This window comes from Oncorhynchus mykiss, chromosome 30, assembly GCF_013265735.2.
Source record: "Oncorhynchus mykiss isolate Arlee chromosome 30, USDA_OmykA_1.1, whole genome shotgun sequence".
Classification (NCBI taxonomy): Eukaryota; Metazoa; Chordata; class Actinopteri; order Salmoniformes; family Salmonidae; genus Oncorhynchus; species Oncorhynchus mykiss.
Genome location: NC_050570.1, coordinates 37,498,832 through 37,523,064, shown reverse-complemented (window position 1 = coordinate 37,523,064; position 24,233 = coordinate 37,498,832). Strand labels below are relative to the sequence as shown.

General features: G+C 43.0%; 1 protein-coding gene across 1 annotated transcript; it reads left to right on the top strand.

The window, feature by feature from the left end:
- On the top strand, nt 1-24,233 carry LOC110521791. Its single transcript, XM_021599658.2, has 2 exons — nt 1-551; nt 21,513-24,233. Exons 1-2 carry the CDS (start codon nt 333-335, stop codon nt 22,350-22,352), a joined length of 1,059 nt encoding a protein of 352 aa, XP_021455333.1. The 5' UTR covers nt 1-332; the 3' UTR covers nt 22,353-24,233.

Below are 24,233 nucleotides of genomic sequence, written 5' to 3'. Positions count from 1 at the left end.
ACTGGGAATAGGCTATAACAGCGCACTAACTTCACCATATCGACGTGTTTGCAATGGTAATAGGTTATGTTCTACATCCATGAGCTCAACAGCAGTATAGTCTATTAATGTTTCCCAGTGTTCGGCATATTTGAAAAAACTATGAAAGGACCTGGTGCATTATTTATCCTATTATCTCTCTGGCGCATTGATTGTGGAGGAGTTGTGTAGGTCATAGGATGCCAGACATTACACTTAAGAGATTTCTGTTATTGCAGTTTAACAGACAAGGATATCCAAGAAACATAGCTGAGGACGTAGTGTACTTTTGATTTAACAAAGAACGGAAGATTATGGATGAAGGCACAGTTTCCAACGACTCTGTTCCAGATTTAAAAGATTTGGAGGTGAAAATCGGACGGAAGACACCGGAGGGTTTGCTAAAGTGGATGCGGGAAGAGGCGTCAACGCAACGCGGAGATGCCAAGTTGAACTCGCCGGAGACCAAAGACGGAGACATCACAGAGAGGAAGAGCCTAGATGAGAAGATTAGAAAACTAAAAGTCGATATGGTAAGGATTTGTATTGGGGCTATGACTTTTGTCGGCCTATCTATATAGTTATTTACCTGCTGTTTTATTTTGCTGTTAGATGGATTATGAGCAAGCTCCAACAGTTGCTCTGCTTTTGGCATGTAATATTAAATATCCCCTAATAACTCAGAAGTATATTGTTCGTGGTCAGTAGGCCTACCGTGAACAATATATTTATTACTGTTCATCTTAGTCCTAAATCCTCTTCCTGATAATAAGGCATCCATCCAATCAATAATTCAGCTGGTCTTTAACCTAACGTCACCTGAGTGGAGACCCCAAATACGTTTTCAGGGTAAACGGAAGTTAGGTTGTAAATACTGTATCCCTGAAACCCGGAAACAATCCGTTTTATTACGACCGAGGAGAATGGCCCTTCACCATGCAAACAGCGGCAGTTGGCTGAAGTTGCGAGGAAATAAAGCATAACTTGGCCCTTGGGCTACAGACCTACATACTGCTATGAACCATAAAGTTGTGGTTCTATTCATTCTTGCTGACAGGTCATGATTGTTTGAGACCTGACCTGTTAATAGGTCCAAGGATGGAGTTTTATTCCTGGTAAATTAATATTCTATTAGATAATGGCAAACATCTGTCATTCTATTTAAATTACAATCGAACTATCGATTACTTAGCCTATTTCTCCCAAGCCTATTACAGGCCTGGCCAGCCATCTTTCATTGATAAGATACATTCCTGGTTTACTATAACAGATGCCATCACAGCTCTCCCCCCGGTGCAAAACAGGACTCCAGCGGAGAATTTTGGGCTTGCTGTTGTTTCCCCCTGTCTTGCATTCCTATGGTAAGGGGCCAGGGTTCCGGTCCTATAGTTTTGCTTCGGTACTGCAGTTTATCTGACGCCCGGTCCAAAAATACAATTTCCATACAAGGCCACATGGAGAAGGCAGATTTGGAAATTCCTAATAAGACATTTTGGTCATCACTTTTGTGCGTAAAATATCAATTGAACTATTCAAATAATTGTCCCCGAGGCCGATTTGTTTTTCTTCATCACTCACAGCTGAAGATATTTTAAATTCATCCAATGTCTGCCATGTTTTTGGATGACGTCGTCGTTGCTCGTTCTTCTCACTGTGCGCACTGAGTGCAAGTGCGCGCATGTGATGTTGGCCTGTATAAACCGGATGCCAGTGGACCAATGATGTATATAAACCCTGGATTGTTGATGCTATGTATTGGCCAATGACAGGCTTTAAGCTACTGGTCGGCCAAATTGGCACTCCTCAGAAAATCAGTCCTCCATAGGAATTAATGGAATTCTACAGTATTTCAATTGAATGTTTCAAAGACAAACTTACATGTAACATTAGTCCTAAGTACTTTCAAAAAAATATATACTTTCAGGATTTTTTTATACATGTGTATATATATATATATATATATATTAAAAAATATATATTTTTTTTTATTTGTATGTTTAGCTCCCATAATGTAACGTAAAAGCATTCAGTATCTAGATTAAACATGGCAAAAACAAATGTTGAAATTATACTGAACAAAAATATAAACGCAGCATGCAACAATTTCAACAATTTTACAGTTCATTTAAGGAAATCAGTCAATTTAAATAAATTCAAAAGGCCCTGATCTATGGATTTCACATGACTAGATAGGGGCGCAGCCGTGGGGAGCCAGGCACAACCAATCAGAATGAGTTTTTCACCACAAAGGGGCTTTATTACAGACAGAAATGCTCCTCAGTTTCATCAGCTGTCCGGGTGACTGCCAGGTGAAGAAGCCAGATGTGGAGGTCCTGGTCTGGCTTGGTTACATGTGGTCTGTGGTGGTGAGGCCGGTTGGACGTACCTACAAATTATCTAAAATGATGTTGGAGGCTTATGGTAGAGAAATTAAGAGTAAATTCATTGGCAACAGCTCTGGTGGACATTTCTGCAGTCAGCATGCCAATTGCACACTCCCTCAAAACTTGAGACATCTGTGGCATGGTGTTGTGTGACAAAACTACATATTTTAGAGTGGTCTTTTATTGTCCCCCAGCACAAGGTGCACCAGCTTCTTGATATGCCAAACCTGTCAGATAGATGGATTATCTTGGTGAATGAGAAATGCTCACTAACAGGGATTATAAGAACATTTGTGCACAACATTTGAGAGAAATAAGTATTTTGTGCATATGGAACATTTCTGGGATATTTTATTGCAGCTCATGAAACATGGGACCAACACATTACATGTTGCGTTTTGATTTTTGTTCAGTGTGTATATACAGTACCAGTCAAAAGTTTGGACGCACCGACTCATTCAAGGGTTTTTCTTTATTTTACATTGTAGAGTAATAGTGAAGACATCAAAACTATGAAATAACACATATGGAATCACATAGTAACCAAAAAAAGTGTTAAACAAATCAAAATATATTTTATAATTCAGACTCTTCAAAGTAGCCTTGATGACAACTTTGCACACTCTTGGCATTCACTCAACCAGTTTCATGAGGAATGCATGTACATGTACATATTACCTCAATTACCTCGACTAACTGGTGCCTGTACCGGTACCCCCTGTTATTGTTATTTTACTGCTGCTCTATAATTATGTTACTTTTATTTTTTTACTTAACACTTTTTTTCTTAAAACTGCATTGTTGGTTAAAAGGGCTTGTAAGGACAAAGAAATTGATAGCCGTGCCATATAGATTGCAAAATAGTTGGGAAGACATTTTTGACTTACCGATTCCATGGCACATGGTTTATGAACCAATATGCAAAACGACGCCTGATTCAAAACGTAGGATTTTTACATTTAAATTATTCTACACAATTTTTGCAACCAACAGAATGTTATTTATATGGGGGATACTATTATGACACAAGGCGAGACCCAGATGCAGATGGTTGGAGTCTTACAATATGTATTAATCCAATAGGGTAAGGCAAGAGGATGGTCGTGGACAAGCAAAAGGGTCAAAACCAGTTCAGAGTCCAACAGGTACCAAAGGGCAGGCAGAATCAAGGTCAGGGCAGGCAGGATGATCAGGCAGGTGGGAAAGTACTCCAGAGTCAGGCAGGGGTCAAAACCGGGAAGAATATCAAAAAGAGAATAGCAAAAGGAGTACAGGAAAAACATACTGGTTGACTTGACTAACATACAAGACGAAATGGCACTGAGAGACAGAAAACACAGGGATAAAAACACGCTGGTTGACTTGACTAACATACAAGACGAACTGGCACTGAGAGACAGGAAACACAGGGATAAAAACACTGGGGAGAATAAGCAACACCTGGAGGGGGTGGAGACAATCACAGGAACAGGTGAAACAGATAAATGCGTGACAGATACAACCTTCCCAGCTCTGCAGATTTTGCTGCGAAGAGGCAGAATCATTAGATCATTTGTTTTGGTACTGTCCATATGTAGCTGTTTTTGATCACAAGTCCAGGAATGGCTGAAGAATTGCAATATTTTCCTGAAGCTAACCCTGCAAATAGCATTACTGGGCGATCTGAAAAGTCATAGTCAATTGATCAATAACATAATAATATTTTTAGCAAAAATGAGACTCGATCTGCTCTAACAGGTACAGATAGCGCTAAAGCTAAAAGAAAATTGTAATTAACTTGTAAATAAATAATCATAATAGTCATGGGAGCCTGGGAGCTGATAAACTGGACATCTACATCCAACAAGAGTCGGACAAAGCAATACAATAGCTAGAACCTTCTCATCATGGATCTGGTAGGACAAAAAAAGCATGACGTTGACTGGCCAATTTGATCGTTTCCCTCAGGTTCCACTGTAGGTTACAGGGCGACATGTTGTGTGGACTAAAACAACATAAAACCGTGTGTATCATAAAGCACAATCAAATTAATTAGCCAGCTACAGTAATTTTGAAAAACATTGAGAAATAGTTTGGTAGATTTTTTGTCAAATTAGCCAGTTATCTACCTTTGATAAGTAGATAGCTAAAACAACAATCTACATGCACTACAGAGGCCTGCATTGGTCCACAAATAGAGGACTAGTTAAGGCTCAATGTTTAAAAAATATATATCTATTTTTTAATGGTGCTGCAGCCCCCTCAGTACCCTTACTTCCCATGGCTGTGCTCTTTCGTGACCCTGCTGCTCAATTCTGAATAGTATAATCTAATCTGTTTTAAACCAGTGGCAGCCAGTGAAATGGGTGAATTTAAGATCTTGTTCAAATGCACAGATTGCTTTATGTATGTTCTCAAAGAAACTACCGGTAGTTCGAAAATGTGGTGTCATATTTCTGTCATGCTGCTTTGTTGACAACTTCAACCACCCTGCGCCCCGGGTATTCAACCAATTAGTGGCCACCACTGGTTCTGACAGCACATCAATGTGGCATTGGAAAGCTTTTACACAAAAGGCCCCCGATGGATGTGTCCTTCTAAAAACCTAAAAAAGACACGTTTGGCGCCTTGGTTTGAATTGAAAACACACAAAGCAGTTTACATATACAAAGGATCTTAATTTCTTAAACACAGGAAAAGCAGAACATAGCTTCGTGATTTACATAAATTCACTGAAAATTTGCAGTTACACAAGGCTATATTAACAGTATTGCACTTTTCATGTGGCCAGATTTTTGGCAGCTAATAGCCTAACCAAAGATCAAGCAACATTATGGACTAAACCTTCAAATCCTGTTTGCTGCAGGATTTTTTTGCTTCAACAATACTGGTCAAATTAACATCATAAAATGCCATATGTTGTAGGAAATGTACCCATAACAATCCAGTCTATAATGTTAATCCCAACTTTCTTGCTTTGCCAGCAATATAGTCAATAGGCCTACCTAAAGGGAATAGACAGCCATTGTATGATTTGAGTGCTGATGGTACTTTACACAGTGCTGACATGGTGGACCAATAGTGAGTGGTTTGATCAAACTAAATAGGGAGGGTTTGGAGGTTAGAGGGCATGAAGAGGGTCATAAATCTATGGGCGGCCAGCATCACATAACAACCCCTTGATTTCATCAGCCCTGCTGAGCCAGAGGATGCAGACAGAGGCTGTGTCCTAAATGGCATCCTTTCCCTATATAGTGTACTATTTCTAACCAGAGCTCCGGTCAAAAGTAGTGCACTATATAGGGAAAGGATGCCATTTGGGATGCTGCCAGATGCTCGAGTGATTAAGAGCTAGCGTACCTCTTAGCCAGTACAGGGCTGGGCTGGGCTGCTCTGTGTTGGACCTGTATTTCATCTCTCTGAGCGGGGCTGGGTAGCAGGAGAACAGAGGGGTACCGGACATTGCACTCTCATCAGAATTCAGAATTCTGCGTACACAGAATAGGCTACACACGTCTGCTTGCACATGCTCTGTCACACTCTCACCTCCTTACTGGCGACGGTGTCCTTTGTCGCCATTTTTCACCTATGCTCCTGCCCGCTGAGTGTCTTTTCACACACACACACACACACACACACACACACACACACACACACACACACACTCCCACTCATAGGGCGGTAGCGCTGTCCTTTGTTGCATTTTCTCACCTTCTCTAACTGCCCTCTGATTATGTGCCCGGATTTAACGCAGGGAGCCGGCTGTCACTGAATCTCACCTGTCTCACTGCATGTGTGCGTGCCTGCTCGGGCATGTGCGTGGACAGAACACATGGATGGATGGACAATCATTGAGGACTCACCAGATACTACCACCAGAGCAGAGTGAGAACTGCTAACACTTTAACACAGGGCTCTGTTATGAGCAGACAGCTAGGGAATCTTTCCTTAATAAAGAATATTCTGTTTATTTAGCCCAAGTATCAGAGAGACTCCTAAAAGTCTCTCCATGATGGATTTCAGTTAAACACTCTGAAATGGCCTGCTTCCACGATAGGATTATAAATGCGTGGTGTGTGTCTGTGTCTGTCCGTCCGTCCGTCCGTGTAACCCTCTCCCGCAGAGACGAAGCGTCTGTCTGTTTCGTTTGGAGGTCACAGGGAGGCTAGCTAGGACAGTAAGAGAATACCACTCCATAAATATTTACATTCCTACGTGCAAACTTTCTGTTATGTCTCAATAATTTAGACACAACACGAGCGATCTATTACCATGTGAGTCTTTTTTCCCCCCTCAACTCCAGTCCAATAGTTATTTTGAACGTACGTCATCAGTTGATCATATTGTTCAGACACAAATGGCTTAGTTGAGACAGACTGCGACACCCTGGAAGGTGAAGACAGACCGAGACGCAGATCATTCTCAGAGTCTGGTCTGAGACTGTTATGAGCTCAGTGTCAGGCTGTCTGATTACTGTCGGACTACTTTCCCTCCAGAAGGTCCACAGCTGCTGCCGAATCTCAGCTGTCTTTCTGAACAGCTTTATTGAGTTAAAGTTAACGGACGCTCCGTCCTCAATGACGGGCAGCCAGCTCCCTGTCATAGGGACTAAGACATATAGACAAGCCTCTTGTCTATATATCAGACAGCTACGTAGCTGCCTGTTTGGCTTTGACTGTATTTTCAGTCTGGAGCTCAACTGTAATGAAATAAAAAATACTTATTTTGACGTTTATGTCCACGTATAGGCTACTGTCTGCCGACTGTACCTGTGTGTGTCCTATTAAAATGACAAGTCCTGTGAATGTGAATGCTACAAAGCGTTGTCGTAGCCCAGTGGATGACTCACTCCCTGCCTCTCCCTCTCACTGACTGCTGCTGTGCTGCACAGATGGAAGTCACAGGGGAGAGATGGTCTGCAGGCAGATAAAACAGCCATATCCCTAATAGACACGGGAGTTTATCAAGACGGAATTTGTTTTCAAATTTTTTTGTGGATCTGTGTATTCTAAGGGAAATGTGTGTCTCTAATATGGTTGTACATTTGGCAGGAGGTTAGGAAGTGCAGGTCGTTTCCCACTTCATTTTGTGGGCAGTGGGCACATAGCCTGTCTTCTCTTAAGAGCCAGGTCTGCCTATGGCGGCCGCTCTCCATAACAAGGCCATGCTCACTGAGTCCGTATATAGTCAAAGCTTTCCTTCATTTTGGGTCAGTCACAGTGGTCAGGTATTCCGCTACTGAGTATTCTCTGTTTAGGGACAAATGACATTCCAGTTTGCTCTTTTTTGTTGTTGATTCTATCCAATGTGTCAAGTAATTATATTTTTGTTTTCTCATCATTTGGTTGGGTCTAATTGTGTTGCTGTGCTGGGGCTCTGTGGGGTCTGTTTGTGTTTGTGAACAGAGTCCCAGTACCAGTTGGCTGAGGGGACTCTTCTCCAGGTTCATCTCTGTTGGTGAGGGCTTTGTTATGGAAGATTTGAGAGTCACTTCCTTTTTAGGTGGCTGAAAGAATCTAATTGCTCTTTTCTGTATTTTGATAATTAGTGGGAATCTTCCTAATTCTGCTCTGCATGCATTATTTTGTGTTTTAAGTTGTACACATAGGATGTTTTTGCAGAATTCTGCATGCAAAGTCTCAATTTGGTGTCTGTTCCATTTTGTGGTTGGTGAGTGGACCCTAGACCTCACAAACATAGGGGGAAATGGGTTCTAGAACTGATTCAAATATTTTTAGCCAGATCCTAATTGGGATGTCAAATTTGATGTTCCTTTTGATGGTGTAGAAGGCCCTTCTTGCCTTGTCTCTCAGATCGTTCACAGCTTTGTGGATGTTACCTGTGGTGCTGATGTTTAGGCCGAGGTAGGTATACTATAGTTTTTCTCTTCCCTTTGTCTGTCTGAGAGAGCGAGAGAGAGATGGAAAGATAGGGTGACATTGTGCAGACCAGAAGGTTGGCTGTGGCGAGAGGCCTGTTCAGTCTCTAAGAGCCACTGGTTTTCACAGAGATGGAGCGAAAGAATGCGAGAGAGAGAGTGATGGCAGGACAGACCGACTCACAGGAAGCCAGAGTGTTTAGAAGGGAGAGAGTCAATGTATATCGAGGGGTGCAAGTCTGTGGAGACTGACATGTACTTTTCCATGTCAGAGAGAAAGTGGGAGGTATCGATAGAGGGAGAGAAAGAAACAGAGCGGAAGGGAGTATGCAAACAGATGGAACAGCGGGAGGGCTGGGTTGAGAGGTCACCCTTCTGCTGTATCTGAACGTGCTCTTATTAGAAAGAAATAGAGGGAGAGAGATGGATGGAGTTAGATAGAGATAGTATCCCCCTGCTCAAGGATGTCCACTTCACTCTGTTTGCAGGACAATAGAGAAAGAGAGAGCGAGAGGATGTTTTTGCAGAATTCTGCATGCAGAGTCTCAATTTGGTGTTTGTTCCATTTTGTGAACAAACCCCACCTTCTTCAACATATATATATATATATATATACGCTGCTCAAAAAAATAAAGGGAACACTAAAATAACACATCCTAGATCTGAATGAATGAAATATTCTTATTAAATACTTTTTTCTTTACATAGTTGAATGTGCTGACAACAAAATCACACAAAAATTATTTTGTGTGAAAAATGTATCAACCCATGAAGGTCTGGATTTGGAGTCACACTCAAAATTAAAGTGGAAAACCACACTACAGGCTGGTCCAACTTTGATGTAATGTCCTTAAAACAAGTCAAAATGAGGCTCAGTAGTGTGTGTGGCCTCCACGTGCCTGTATGACCTCCCTACAACACCTGGGCATGCTCCTGATGAGGTGGCGGATGGTCTCCTGAGGGATCTCCACCCAGACCTGGACTAAAGCATCCGCCAACTCCTAGATAGTCTGTGGTGCAATGTGGCGTTGGTGGATGGAGCGAGACATGATGTCCCAGATGTGCTCAATTGGATTCAGGTCTGAGGAATGGGCGGGCCAGTCCATAGCATCAATGCCTTCCTCTTGCAGGAACTGCTGACACACTCCAGCCACATGAGGTCTAGCATTGTCTTGCATTAGGAGGAACCCAGGGACAACCGCACCAGCATATGGTCTCACAAGGGGTCTGAGGATCTCATCTCGGTACCTAATGGCAGTCAGGCTACCCCTGGCGAGCACATGGAGGGCTGTTCGGCCCCCCAAAGAAATGCCACACCACACCATGACTGACCCACCGCCAAATCGGTCATGCTGGAGGATGTTGCAGGCAGCAGAACGTTCTCCGCGGCGTCTCCAGACTGTCACGTCTGTCACATGTGCACAGTGTGAACCTGCTTTCATCTGTGAAGAGCACAGGGCGCCAGTGGCGAATTTGCCAATCTTGGTGTTCTCTGGCAAATGCCAAACGTCCTGCATGGTGTTGGGCTGTAAGCACAATCCCCACCTGTGGACGTCGGGCCCTCATACCACCCTCATGGAGTCTGTTTCTGACCGTTTGAGCAGACACATGCACATTTGTGGCCTGCTGGAGGTAATTTTGCAGGGCTCTGGCAGTGCTCCTCCTGCTCCTCCTTGCACAAAGGCGGACGTAGCGGTCCTGCTGCTGGGTTGTTGCCCTCCTACGGCCTCCTCCACGTCTCCTGATGTACTGGCCTGTCTCCTGGTAGCGCCTCCATGCTCTGGACACTACGCTGACAGACACAGCAAACCTTCTTGCCACAGCTCGCATTGATGTACCATCCTGGATGAGCTGCACTACCTGAGCCACTTGTGTGGGTTGTAGACTCCGTCTCATGCTACCACTAGAGTGAAAGCACCGCCAGCATTCAAAAGTGACCAAAACATTAGCCAGGAAGCATAGGAACTGAGAAGTGGTCTGTGGTCACCAACTGCAGAACCACTCCTTTATTGGGGGCGTCTTGCTAATTGCCTATAATTTCCACCTGTTGTCTATTCCATTTGCACAACAGCATGTGAAATGTATTGTCAATCAGTGTTACTTCCTAAGTGGACAGTTTGATTTCACAGAAGTGTGATAGACTTGGAGTTACATTGTGTTGGTTAAGTGTTCCCTTTATTTTTTTGAGCAGTGTATATATATAAACGAATTGGCGACAGATAGCGTGAAAGAACCCACTTTCTTCAACATATATATCCATGAATTGGCGAGGGTACTAGAACAGTCTGCAGCACCCTGGCTCACCTTATTAGAATCTGAAGTCAAATGTTTACTGTTTGCTGATGATCTGGTGCTTCTGTCCCCAACCAAGGAGGGCCTACAGCAGCACCTAGATCTTCTGCACAGATTCTGTCAGACTTGGGCCCCGAATCTCAGTAAGACAAAAATAATGGGGTTCCAAAAAAAGTCCACTTGCCAGGACCGTAATTACAAATTCCACATTGACCACAATTATGTTTACATGCACAGTAATAATTTGATATTAAACTCATTATGGCAGCAGGCAGATTATGAAATAGTCATGTAGACACCTTACTCTGCTTATCTTATTTGGCGTAAGGTCAAAATCGAAGTAAGCATAGGCCAATTAAAACACCTAATTATCTGAGCAATCTTGTAAACACCTTGTAAACACATGTAAACACCTTAATCGGCGTTCCAGCACACGTGCTAGCACCAACCGAGCAAGCTTCCTCTTTAGCTTGAGTGAAGTGAGTTCAGAACATCTAAATGTATGCGTCTTAGAAGTGGTTTTCACATACAAACTTTGTATGTCTGAACTCAGAATCAAATATGCTTCCCAAAAATAACAGGGTCGCTGTGGTAGAACGTTTATTTTGATTGCCCATTCTCTGCATTTATCAGAGTGCCTTATTTCAGATGTGTCCATGGAAACAGGATTATTAGGGAAGTCATTCTTCTTGCTAAGCATGTAAACGTGTCAATCAAACTATTATATTCATCTGATTATCCACAATAATCACATGGTTGTGTGCATTTAACCATACTCACTGTTGAGTAGCGCACAATAAGCTGTACCTACCTCGGCACCTCCACAAAGCTGTACATTTTCATAGGCACATCAATTAAGAACAAATTCTTATTATAAATGACGGCCTTCTTCAGGGGTAGATTTTTACCTTGTCAGCTCAGGGATTTGATCTTGCAACCTTTCAGTTACTGGCCCAAAGCTCTAACCACTAGGCTACCTGCCGCTACAAGAGAAGGCAAGAAGGGCCTATGTCATCAAAAGGAACATACTAATTGGAGTGTCAGATTGTATCTGGCTAAAAATACTTGAGTAGGTTATAGAACCCATTGCCCTCTATGGTTGTGATTTCTGGGGTCCACTCACCAACCACGAACTCACAAAATGGGACAAACGCCAAATTGAGACTGCATGCAGAATTCTGCAAAAACATCCTCCGTATACAACGTAAAACACCATATAATACATGCAGAGCAGAATTAGGATGATTCCCATTAATTATCAAAATCCCTTCAGTCAGCTGGTATTGGGACTCTGTTCACAAAAACAAACATACCCCACAGAGCCCCGGGACAGCAGTACAATTAGACCAAACAAAAGAAAAAGAGAATCACTTGTAACATTGGAAAGAATCAACAACAAAAAAACAGCGCAAAGTGGAATGTTATTTGGTCCTAAACAGAGAATACACAGTAGCAGAATACCTGAGCACTGTGACTGACACAAAATTAAGGAAAGCTTTGACTCTGTGCAAACTCAGTGAGAATAGCTATTGAGAGAGGCCGCCATTGGCACTCCTGTTTCTTAAGAGAAGACAGGCTATGTGCCCACTGCCCACAAAATGAGGAGGAAACGGAGCTGCACTTCCTAACCTCCTGCCAAATGTATAACCATATTAGACACATACAGTGCATTGCGAAAGTATTCGGCCCCCTTGAACTTTGCGACCTTTTGCCACATTTCAGGCTTCAAACATAAAGATATAAAACTGTATTTTTTTGTGAAGAATCAACAACAAGTGGGACACAATCATGAAGTGGAATGACATTTATTGGATATTTCAAACTTTTTTAACAAATCAAAAACTAAAAAATTGGGCGTGCAAAATTATTCAGGCCCTTTACTTTCAGTGCATCAAACTCTCTCCAGAAGTTCAGTGAGGATCTCTGAATGATCCAATGTTGACCTAAATGACTAATGATGATAAATGCAATCCACCTGTGTGTAATCAAGTCTCAGTATAAATGCACCTGCACTGTGATAGTCTCAGAGGTCCGTTAAAAGCGCAGAGAGCATCATGAAGAACAAGGAACACACCAGGCAGGTCCGAGATACTGTTGTGAAGAAGTTTGAAGCCGGATTTGGATACAAAAAGATTTCCCAAGCTTTAAACATCCCAAGGAGCACTGTGCAAGCGATAATATTGAAATGGAAGGAGTATCAGACCACTGCAAATCTACCAAGACCTGGCCGTCCCTCTAAACTTTCAGCTCATACAAGGAGAAGACTGATCAGAGATGCAGCCAAGAGGCCCATGATCACTCTGGATGAACTGCAGAGATCTACAGCTGAGGTGGGAGACTCTGTCCATAGGACAACAATCAGTCGTATATTGCACAAATCTGGCCTTTATGGAAGAGTGGCAAGAAGAAAGCCATTTCTTAAAGATATCCATAAAAAGTGTTGTTTAAAGTTTGCCACAAGCCACCTGGGAGACACACAAAACATGTGGAAGAAGGTGCTCTGGTCAGATGAAACCAAAATTGAACTTTTTGGCAACAATGCAAAACGTTATGTTTAGCGTAAAAGCAACACAGCTCATCACCCTGAACACACCATCCCCACTGTCAAACATGGTGGTGGCAGCATCATGGTTTGGGCCTGTTTTTCTTCAGCAGGGACAGGGAAGGCACACCCAATTTTTCAGTTTTTGATTTGTTAAAAAAGTTTGAAATATCCAATAAATGTCATTCCACTTCATGATTGTGTCCCACTTGTTGTTGATTCTTCACAAAAACATACAGTTTTATATCTTTATGTTTGAAGCCTGAAATGTGGCAAAAGGTCGCAAAGTTCAAGGGGGCCGAATACTTTCGCAATGCACTGTATTTCCCTCAGATTACACAGACCCACAAAGAATTTGAAAACAAATCAAATCTTGAGAAACTCCCATATCTATTGGGTGAAATACCACAGTGTGCCACCACAGCGGCAAGATTTGTGACCTTTTGCAACAACAAAAGGGCAACCAGTTGAGCACAAAAGCCATTTTAAATACAACCTATATTTATCTGTTTATTTATTTTCCCTATCATACTTAAGCTATTTGAACATTATTACACTGTACATAGCCAATAATATAACATTTGTAATGTTGTAAAACCTTTTAAAACCTTTTTTAGTTCAATGTTTATTGCTAATTTCTGATTGTTTATTTCCGTTTTTGTTTATTGACATTTCACTTGCTTTGGCAATGTAAACATATTTTTCCCATGCCAATAAAGCCTGAGAGATTGAGTTTGTTGTTTTATTCCCCTGCAGGGCTACAGCAGTGCGCCACGGCGCCTGTTTGCAGTGTGACATTGCCAGACTGGTTTCAGCATTGGAGCGTGTCTATGGCTCATTGGTCTGTAGGGTCAGCTGTGTGTGCATTCAAGCTAAATCATAACACTGTGTGTGTTTCTGTGTGCGTGTGAGTGGCGTGCACATCTAGATTTCTGCTTGTTGAAATGGCACATCAAGCCTGGAAATCGGATTTTCCCCTAGAGTAAGAGGTTCTATCCCTGGCCCTGTCGATAAAGCTACATCTCAAGAAGCATCGAGCGCTAGCTTGTCATTTTGGGATGAAGGCTGAGGATACTAGAGTGCTAAAAGTTCTGCGCGCGTACACACACACACACACACACACACACACACAGAGAGTGCTGTTTATTTGGTGTGAGTTCAGCTGAGCGCAGCATGGTGCATGAAATTCAAGCCGAATGCCGGTGAAAGAATTTCCAGAATCCTGTGGATTAGCCGGGAGCTGTCTGGCCCAGCGCCTCCTTCGGAAAACTGGAGTCTTTTTGGCTGTGAAAACAGTTCCACAATCCTCAGAGCCGCTGAGGGCTAAACTCCAAAGGCAATAAACTCCCTTCTCCCCATCCTACTGCAGACTGTCGGTAAGACAGCCCTATAGGAAGGTTGGCATTGATACTGGCACACAGGCGGGCATTGAGAGAGCATACAGATGGACACTCTGCCAGACCTGAGCCTCTTCAGCGACATGGCATGGTGTGTCTGCCACCGCAAATCAAATCAAAAGTTTATTTCAGATTTGCAGATGTTATTGTAGGTGCAGCGAAATGCTTGTGTTTCCAGCTTCAACAGTGCACTAAAACCTAGCAATAGAAAACAATACACCCATAATCCAAAAAGGTCAAAAGAAAGAAATGAAGAAATGTCGGAACTAATATAAATAATATACACTGTATGTATGTGATAGAAAAGGTGTGTATAGCGGTAGTTATATAGGATGAGTCAAGACTACAATAATCTATATAGAAATAAAGTGGGGGAAACAGTATGTAATCATTATTAAAGTGACCAGTGTTCTATGACTCTTATGTTCATAGAGCAGTGGTCTCGAAGGTGGCCTGGAGACAGAAGCTATTCATTAGCCTCTGGGTCCCAGCTTTGATGGGGTGACTAAAGCGGGGGGGGGGGGGGGGGGGGGGGGGGGCACACAGGCCGTGGCTCAGGTGGCTGTGGTCTTTGATGATCTTCTTGGTCTTCCTGTGGCACCAGGTCCTGTAGATGTCCTGGAGGGCCTCAGTGCCGAGCCATGGGAATAATATTTACAGCTATGCTCAGCAGTTTATCACTCAGCTTCTAAAGAAACCGCCAGCTAAAACCCCAAACCTCAACAACCTCAATCCTGAACAAAACCCAGTCCTGCTGTCTACACTTACAAAAAAGTGAACCTGAGCTGGCAGGAGTGCATACATTTTCTATTGGAAATTATAGGGCCAGAAAAGTTGAGTCTAAGGCAATGTTATCCCACTTCCAATCCCTTTGTTTCCCTGGATGGAGAATAGTTCACTGAAAGGGCACTCAGTCAGTCACTCAGTGGAAGGCTGATTGATGAAACAATATCCATTGTGTTTTATATAATCGCCAGAGACGTATGTGGCAGGTGTCACGTTCTGACCTTTATTTCCTTTGATTGTCTTTATTTAGTTTGTTCAGGGCGTGAGTTGGGGTGGGCAGTCTGTTTGTTTTTCTATGTTGGTTTTTGTGTTCAGCCTAGTATGGTTCTCAATCAGAGGCAGGTGTCGTTAGTTGTCTCTGATTGAGAATCATACTTAGGTAGCCTGGGTTTCACTGTTGGTTGGTGGATGTTTGTTTCCGTGTGAGTGTTTGTTGCCACACGGTACTGTTTCGGTTTTCATCACATCGTTTATTGTTTTGTATTTCAGTGTTCAGTTAGTTTTTAATAAATCGTCATGAACACTTACCACGCTGCATCTTGGTCCGATCCTTACTCCTCTTCAGACGAAGGGGAAATCTGCCGTTACAGCAGGGTCTACAGACAATCACGGATTGCAAAAGGAAAACCAGCCCCGTCGCGGACATCGATGTCTTGCTCCCAGACAAATTAAACAACTTCTTTGCGCGCTTTGAGGGTAATAGAGTGCCACCGACACGGCCCGCTACCAAAGACAGTGGGCTCTCCTTCTCCGGGGCCGACGTGAGTAAAATATTTAAACGTGTTAACCTTCGCTAGGTAACCCTAGCCGTGTCCTCAGAGCATGCGCAGACCAGCTGGATGGTGAGTTTACGAACGTATTCAATCTCTGCCTATCCCAGTCTGCTGTCCCCACATGCTTCAAGATGGCCACCATTGTTCCTGTTCCCAAGAAAGCTAAGGTATCTGAACTATATGACTATCGCCTCGTAGCACTCACTTCTGTCATCATGAAGTCCTTTGAGAGACTATTCAAGGATTATATCACCTCCACCCTAGACCTACTTCAATTTGCTTACCGCCCCAATAGATCCACAGACGATGCAATCACCATCACACTGCCTGCCCTATCCCATCTGGACAAGAGGAATACCTATGTAAGAATTATGTTAATTGACGACAGCTCAGCATTCAACACCATAGTACCCTCCAAACACCTCATTAAGCTTAAGGCCCTGGGTCTCGACCCCGCCCTGTGCAACTGGGTCCTGGACTTCCTGACAGGCCGCCCCCAGGTGGTGAAGGTAGAAAACAACATCTCCACTTTGCTGATCCTCAACACTGGGGCACCACAAGGATGCGTTCTCAGCCCTCTCGTGTACTCCCTGTTCACCCACAACTGTGTGGCCATGCACGCCTCCAACTCAATCATCAAGTTTGCAGACGACACTACAGTGGTAGGCTTGATTACCAACAACAACGAGACAGGTAAGAGGTGAGGGCCCTCAGAATGGGGTGTCAGGAAAACAACCTCTCACTCAATGTCAGAAAAACAAAAGAGATGATCGTGGACTTCAGGAAACAGCAAAGGGAGAAGGCCCCTATCCACATCGATGAAACAGCAATGGAGAAGGTGGAAAGTTTTAAGTTCCTCGGTGTACAATCACAGACAAACTGACATGGTCCACTCACACAGACAGTGTGGTGAAGAAGGCGCAATAGTGCCTCGTCAATCTCAGGAGGCTGAAAAAATGTAGCTTGTCACTGAAAACCCTCACTAACTTTTACAGGTGCACAATTGAGAGCATCCTGTCGGGCTGCATCACCGCCTGGAACGGCAACTGCACCGCCCACAACCACAGGGCTCTCCAGAGTGTGGTGCGGTCTGCACAACGCATCACCAGGGGCAAACTACCTGCCCTCCAGGAAACCTGTAACACCCGATGTCACGAAGGCAAAAAAGATCATCAAGGACAATAACCACCCGAGCCACTGGCTGTTCATCCAGAAGGCAAGGTCAGAACAGGTGCATCAAAGCTGGGACCGAGAGACTGAAAAACAGCTCTCGGCCATCAGATTGTTAAACAGCCACCACTTGTACAGAGAGGTGGCTGCATACCTACAGACTTGATATCATTGGCCACTTTAATAAATGGAACACTAGTCACTTTAATAATGCCACTTTAAGAATGTTTACATATCTCACATTACTCATCACATATGTATATACTGTGTCCTTCACTATCTATTGCATCTTAGCCGTTCTGTCACTGCTCATCCATATATTTTATACTTGTATATTCTCATCCCATTCCTTTACTAGATTGTGTGTATTAGGTTTTGTTGTGGAATTTGTTAGATATTAGGTTTTGTTGTGGAATTGTTAGATATTATCAATTAGATAATGCTGCACTGTCAGATCTAGAAGCATAAGCATTTCGCTACACTCGCAATAACATCCCTGTGTAGGTGACCAAAGAAATTGGATTTGATTTGATAAACAACATTGTCCTCTATTACGTCTGTGCTTCTCATATTATCACATTTCTCTTATTTCCAAATGAGTGTTTTGTGGTTGTAGTTATGATGATGCAGCCTGACCTAGATGAATGGCGGATCTATATCCACCTGATTGATGTATTGCTCTGCCTAAGGGATGCAGAGACCTGAAGGGACAGCCTTTTAATACTATGTAGTGACCATGTTTTAAGGCTCTAGAAATCCATCAATAGGCTTTTTCATTGACTTGACCTGCAGGGTCATGGTGGGGGGGTACACAAAGACTGTAAAAGATCAAAGATCTTGTGTGCTTTATGTGTGCGCGCTTAATCCACTGTCCTGGAACTGTAGACTTTAGGCTATGAGACTCACAGTTGCATTCTAAGAGTGTGATGTATTCAGTTGGCAGTTGGTTCTGCTATCCCTGGGGCCAGTCCAGAAAGCCGAGTATACTTTGGAGGGTCTGCAGAGACAGGGAGGCACTCATTACTACAGCAAAGTCAGTGTGACTTTGCCATCAGCAGAACAACTCTTATACATGTAACTTATAGAGAGAGAGAGGCCCTAGCTCCTGACTGGACTGGAGCACATCTCTGCTATTGTGTTCTGTTGGATTTCCCATCTTGCACTGCTTTTTCTCTTCTCTCTCCCTTTAGCTTATTCAACATCCCTCCTACACGCATTAAAAAAGCAGTGGTGCCTCCTTATTTCCATAAGTGGACTCATAAAATAAACCCTTTAAAAAAAAATGTAATTTACTGCTGTTGGCAACTTCTTTTGTCTGTGAGGAATGAAACTTACCCCTAATTATATTTTCTCTTCTTGCCCCCATCACCCTGCTACAACATTCATCTTTCACCCTTCACCTTATACCTTTTTCTCTCTTTCACTTTATTTTTATTAAGAAAAAGTATATCTCCCCCAGAGGAGGCTGGTGAGCTATAGGAGGAAGGGCTCATTATAAAGTCTGGAATGGAATGAATCGAACGGTGTCAAACAGAAGTGTTTTCAAAGTTGAGAGGGGAGGAGGAACAGATGAAGCCAGGAGGGCAGATGAGGCTGGTGGGAGGAGCATCTTTGACTCCTTTCCATTGATTCCATTCCAGGCATTACAATGGGCCCGTCCTCATATAGCTCCTCCCTTCAGCCCTTTTCACGTCTTTCCATAGATTTTCAAGCCGATTAAGTCAAATCTGTAACTAGGCCACTCAGGAACATTCCATGTCTTCTTGGTAAGCAATTCAAGTGGATACATGGCCTTTTGCTTTAGGTTATTGTTCTGCTGAAAGGTGAATTTGTCTCCCAGTGTCTATTAGAAACCAGACTGAACCTACGATTCACTACGATTTTGCCTGTGCTTTGCTCTATTCCATTTTTTAAAATCCTAAACTCCCTAGTCCTTGCTGATGACAAGCATACCCATAACATGATGCAGCCATTGCCATGCTTGTAAAAATGAACAGTGGTACTCAGTGATGTGTTGCATTTGCCCCAAACATAACTCTTTGTATTCAGGACACAAAGTTAATTCCTTTGCCAGATTCTTTGCTGTTTTTCTTTTGTGCCTTATTGTAAACAGAATGCATGCTTTGGAATATTTGTATTCTGTACAGGCTTCCTTCTTTTCACTCTGTTTTGGCCTCATGGTGAAATCCCTGAGCGGTTACATTCCACTCTGGCAACAGAGTTAAGGAGGAAGGACGCCTGTATCTTTGTGGCTGGGTGTATTGATAGACCATCCAAAGTGTAATTATTAACCATGCTCAAAGGGATATTCAATGTCTGCTTTTTTTAACCAATAGGTGCCCATTGTGAGGCATTGGAAAACCTCCCTGGTATTTGAGGTTGAATCTGTGTTTGGAATTCCCTGCTTGACTGAAGGAATATACCGATAATTGTATATGTGGGTTAAAGAGATGAGGTAGTCATTACAAAATCATGTTAGACACTATTGCACACAGAGTTCATGTAACGTATTACGTGACTTGTTAAGCACATTTCTACTACAGGACTTATTTAGGCTTGCCATAACAAAGTGGCTTAATATTTATTTTCAAGACATTTCAATGTTTCATGTCTTATTAATTTGTAAACATTTTGAAAAACCCAATTTTTGGTTATTGGTATTGTGTGTAGGCTAGTGACACAATCTCAATATAATACTTTTTAAATTCAGGCTATAACACAACAAAATTTGGAAAAAGTCAAAGGGTGTGAATACTTTCTGAAGGCATTGTATATATCCGGACACTTTCATTTCTACTCTCTTCATCCTCTTCTCCCTCCGTTATTCTTTCACCTCTCTCTTCCCTCTCCTTGTCTTCCTCTTACCCCTCCATCCTAACCCATATCTACCTCTTCTATCTCTCCCCTAACTCTCTCACACCTCCCTCACTCAAAAAATTAGGGGTTCAACAACAGTTCTTCTAAAATCCTCAAACTTCCTTGTACAACCTTTGCTTTTGGCACTGAAAAATGCCCCCAAAAAGTACTTCCAAGAACCCCATAGGAGGTGGGGATTCTTGCTGGAACCTAACTGCCCAACTGAAGGACAGCAGGTGCAGGCACTTAACAGAAACATTTTAAGATCTCCTCAATTTCAGGTAAGGTTCCTCCCTTTACGATCTAAATGTATATTGTTTTATGATGATACCATCTATCTTTTTATATTTGTGCAGATGGTTGTGTTATTCGAGACTTTCTCCCTTTAAAAAAAACATTTCTAAACCAGAAAATGAACACAATTCAATGGACACACATATTTGTGTGTGTCTGTTTGCAGGTATACTGACGAGGAGGCACACAAAGGTATGAACAATTGGTATTGGTTTGTCTGATAATGTTATGCACATGTATCATCTACAATTAATTTGAATGAATGGTTTCTCTAAAACCTTATAGGACTCAGTCACAGCAGCCATCCTCCTCCGTTACCTTTTCAATGAAGATCCCAGAGGCCTTCACATTATGGACAAGGTATGTGTATGAAAACCGTGTCAAAAGTGACGTTTTTTTAATTCACATCATTTTTAACTACAAAAACCAAGATATTACTACTGTCATGTGCACATTTTGTTAATCATCTGTGTAATTGCATATATTTTTGTTGTATTCACAGACTTCACCCTGCCTACACCTTTGATGAATATAACATGAAACCTGTTCGATCACCATGCACTGCAAAATCATTCTGGCTATGGATAGCCTACAGAGGACATCAACATCAACACGCCAGAGGATATACCAATTGGACTTGGGGCTGGCAGTGTACCTCATTTTTAGATTCTGCTTTGCCACTAAAATCCTAATAAACACTGACAAGTAAAATATTGTGTTATTGTTGTTGTTTTTGTGCTGATTGTTATGATTATTATTAATAATAATAACGGGGGAGGGAGAGGGTGGTTAAAAAAGGAACCCCAAAAAGGTTGTTTCTGGAACTGTTAATGGGGGTTCTTCAAAGAAATTATAGGGGTTCCCCCTAGTTTCAATTTGAAGAACCCGTAAAGGATCCTCCAGGAACCTTTTCTTTTTAAGGGTGCTCCTCTCTCCTGGGTCCATTGATTTCCTCCCACCCTCTCTCCTCTTTTCTCCCACTTCCTCTTTTCTCCCACACTCTCTCCTCTTTTCTCCCACTTCCTCTTTTCTCCCACTTCCTCTTTTCTCCCACTTCCTCTTTTCTCCCACACTCTCCTCTTTTCTCCTACCCTCTCTCCTCTCTGCTGGATCAATAACGTACAGTCATCTTCTTCTCCATAGGCCCACCTGCGCTCGGTGGATGTGAAGATCCTGCAGCAGCTGCTGGCGGTGCACGAGGGGATCGAGGCATGCAAGTGGCTCCTGGAGGAGCGCGGCACCCTGGCCAGCCGCTGCAGCAGCCTGACCAGCAGCCAGTACAGCCTGGGAGAGGGCCCTGGAGGAGACACCTCCTGGAGAGACAGCTGGAGCAGCCTGCAGGACCCCCTCAACGACAAGCTGGATAACATCTCTATAGGTAGCTACCTGGACACCCTGGCGGACGACATGGATGAGTACTGCCCCTCTAGTTCTGAGTATGCGCTGTGTTCTACTCCACTGGGGACTGAGATGCCCACTCGGACTGGCGGAGGGACAGGTGCTGGGGTAGGGGTGGGGAGAGGTGCTGGAGCAGGGGCAGTGTCTGGGGCAGGGGTTTTGGCTGGGACAGGAGGGGCAGGAGCTGAGTTAAGCCCGGGCACAGGGGTCAAGGTAGTTGTTGGGCCTGGGGCTCCCCAAGTCAAGCCAGAGATCCCCAAAGAGGAGCCTCCCATTTGGACTAAGGCCAAAGAGGTAGTGAAAGGAACCACCATCACCAAGGGCACCAAGGACTCCAACCAAATGCAGCAGCCCAGTAAGAGCAATGGCGTCCTGGAGAAGGCAGTCAGGCAAGCAGGAGGACTTGCTGACTCGGCCCGGGCCTGCCTGGCTGAGAAGCTGGGGAAAAACCAGAGCCCCAAACTCAAACCCTATAAGAACGGCAAGATCGACCTGGATGGCTGCAAGATGAACGGCACAATGCACCTGGAGTATGACGCCCATTGGCGATGGGTGCAGTCGCAGGATGATGTTACATTTCTGTGAGGTGGATGTATTACGCCACTAAAGACGCTTAGCCTGCTCCCATGTAATGACCGAACAGGTCAAAGGTTAAAAGAGATGGGTCTTGGACTGGTGTTGTGGTTGATTGCAGTTATTATACAAACTTCTACAATTGCCATTGTGCAATACACCAGGTGTGGATGAGTAGGAGAGTACAACACCATTACATTATGTTCTATTCACTCTAAATGTGACTGCACTAACTTTCTAGAACATTGACAGTATTATATTTGGGATAAAGTTGATATTTTGTTTACCCTCTCTTCCTGTGTGCATTGTAATATACAGTACCATGGAAAATTAACAATTTCCAAAATAAAATATATTTGTTACACATACACATCTATAGAACCTAGTTAATGACCAAAGTTTGCCCTTACTGATCAATCCCATGTCAAAATGATTGTAAAACACCCTATCTATGAATTATAGATACCTGAATCCTTCTCATACATACTATACCATAGCATGCAAAGAGCATCTAGAATGTTCCTACTGTTTGCACACGATTGCTATTGTGGATGTCCTAAAATTACCTAAAGTACTTAACCAGTCAATGCAATATGTATAATCAGTGAATCACAATGCAATGAATCTGTGCATCAGGTTCTTATGTGGGTGGATGTGTTAAAATGTGTCAATATGGCTGAGTATTAATATTGTTATTTTGTGGATTATACAGTATTTTTCATTTGGAAAGCAGATGTTGTCATCGGTGTAATCCTAAACTATTATGCCTGTATCTCCCATTCCAAGTTAACTGCACTGTTTTTCTGATAATCCTGATGGTTTAAATGACTGATTTGCCCTCTTTCAGTACTCCGCTGTCTTAATGAGTCCAACTGTCTCTGTTCTTTTTCGGTGTTGAGTGGTGTGAAGTTATTAGTCATTTAGGTGGGTGAAAATTGCATGTCATGTGCTGACTGGTTTATTGGTAAAAAAAATCACCATGAAAAATGTGTGAAAAGCTTAATACAGGGAAGGAAAGCGATATTCCCTCGAAGCCTTTTGTATTCGGTTCTAAACAACCCACTCTCACACAGAACCATCACCACTGAAAGCTAATAATATCTCAACACTCCAAGGGAGGGGTTGCCAGGACAACTGATAGAGGGTGAGAGAGAGAGAGAGTTCACGTGTGTATGTACATGTGTGTCTGTGTGAGTGCACGTCTATGCATTGATGTGTGTGTGTGTGTGTGTGCACATATGTGTGTTTGCAACTGGCTGCTGTGCACAGCTGCTCTGCTAGATTTAGATGAGGATGGAGGTGTCTCAAGGGGCTGTTCTTTACTAGGCTATCCCCTTATTTTTCATCAAGGGAAAACCACACATTTCACTGCACCTATCTGTTGTATGTAAGAATCAAACATGTAAAAGAAATGAATAGTAATTGTCTCACCCCATCACCCTCTCCCATCCCATCCCATTCTACCCTGTCGCCATTAGTCATATAATGCACTGTATTTGTTAGATAATGGATACCAGATAAGGTTTGTGTATTGCATAGGCATTGTGAATGTTATCAGATCTATTCTGCATGTCATGGCACGAGATTAGTGTAACAAATCAATTTAGGAAGGAGTGTTTTCAATTGAATTAAGTTAGGATTTCCCTTCGTGATGTTTTGAATTCTGTATACTCATGCCTTTACTTCCTTGTTAGCGGTCTTAGTTCCATGTTTCTAGGGTGTCTGTCTCTGTGTGATGTCTTTGCTTGCGTGGCTCCAGTTCTGTACCACTCAGCACTCCTATTAGAGCAGCCTTTTAATATGTTTCAGATGAGTTTTCACTTAAAGACCTCAGCGAGACTCCGTGACGGGCAGGCAGGGTAGGCAGTGCTTACCCTGTGATAGTCTAATAAA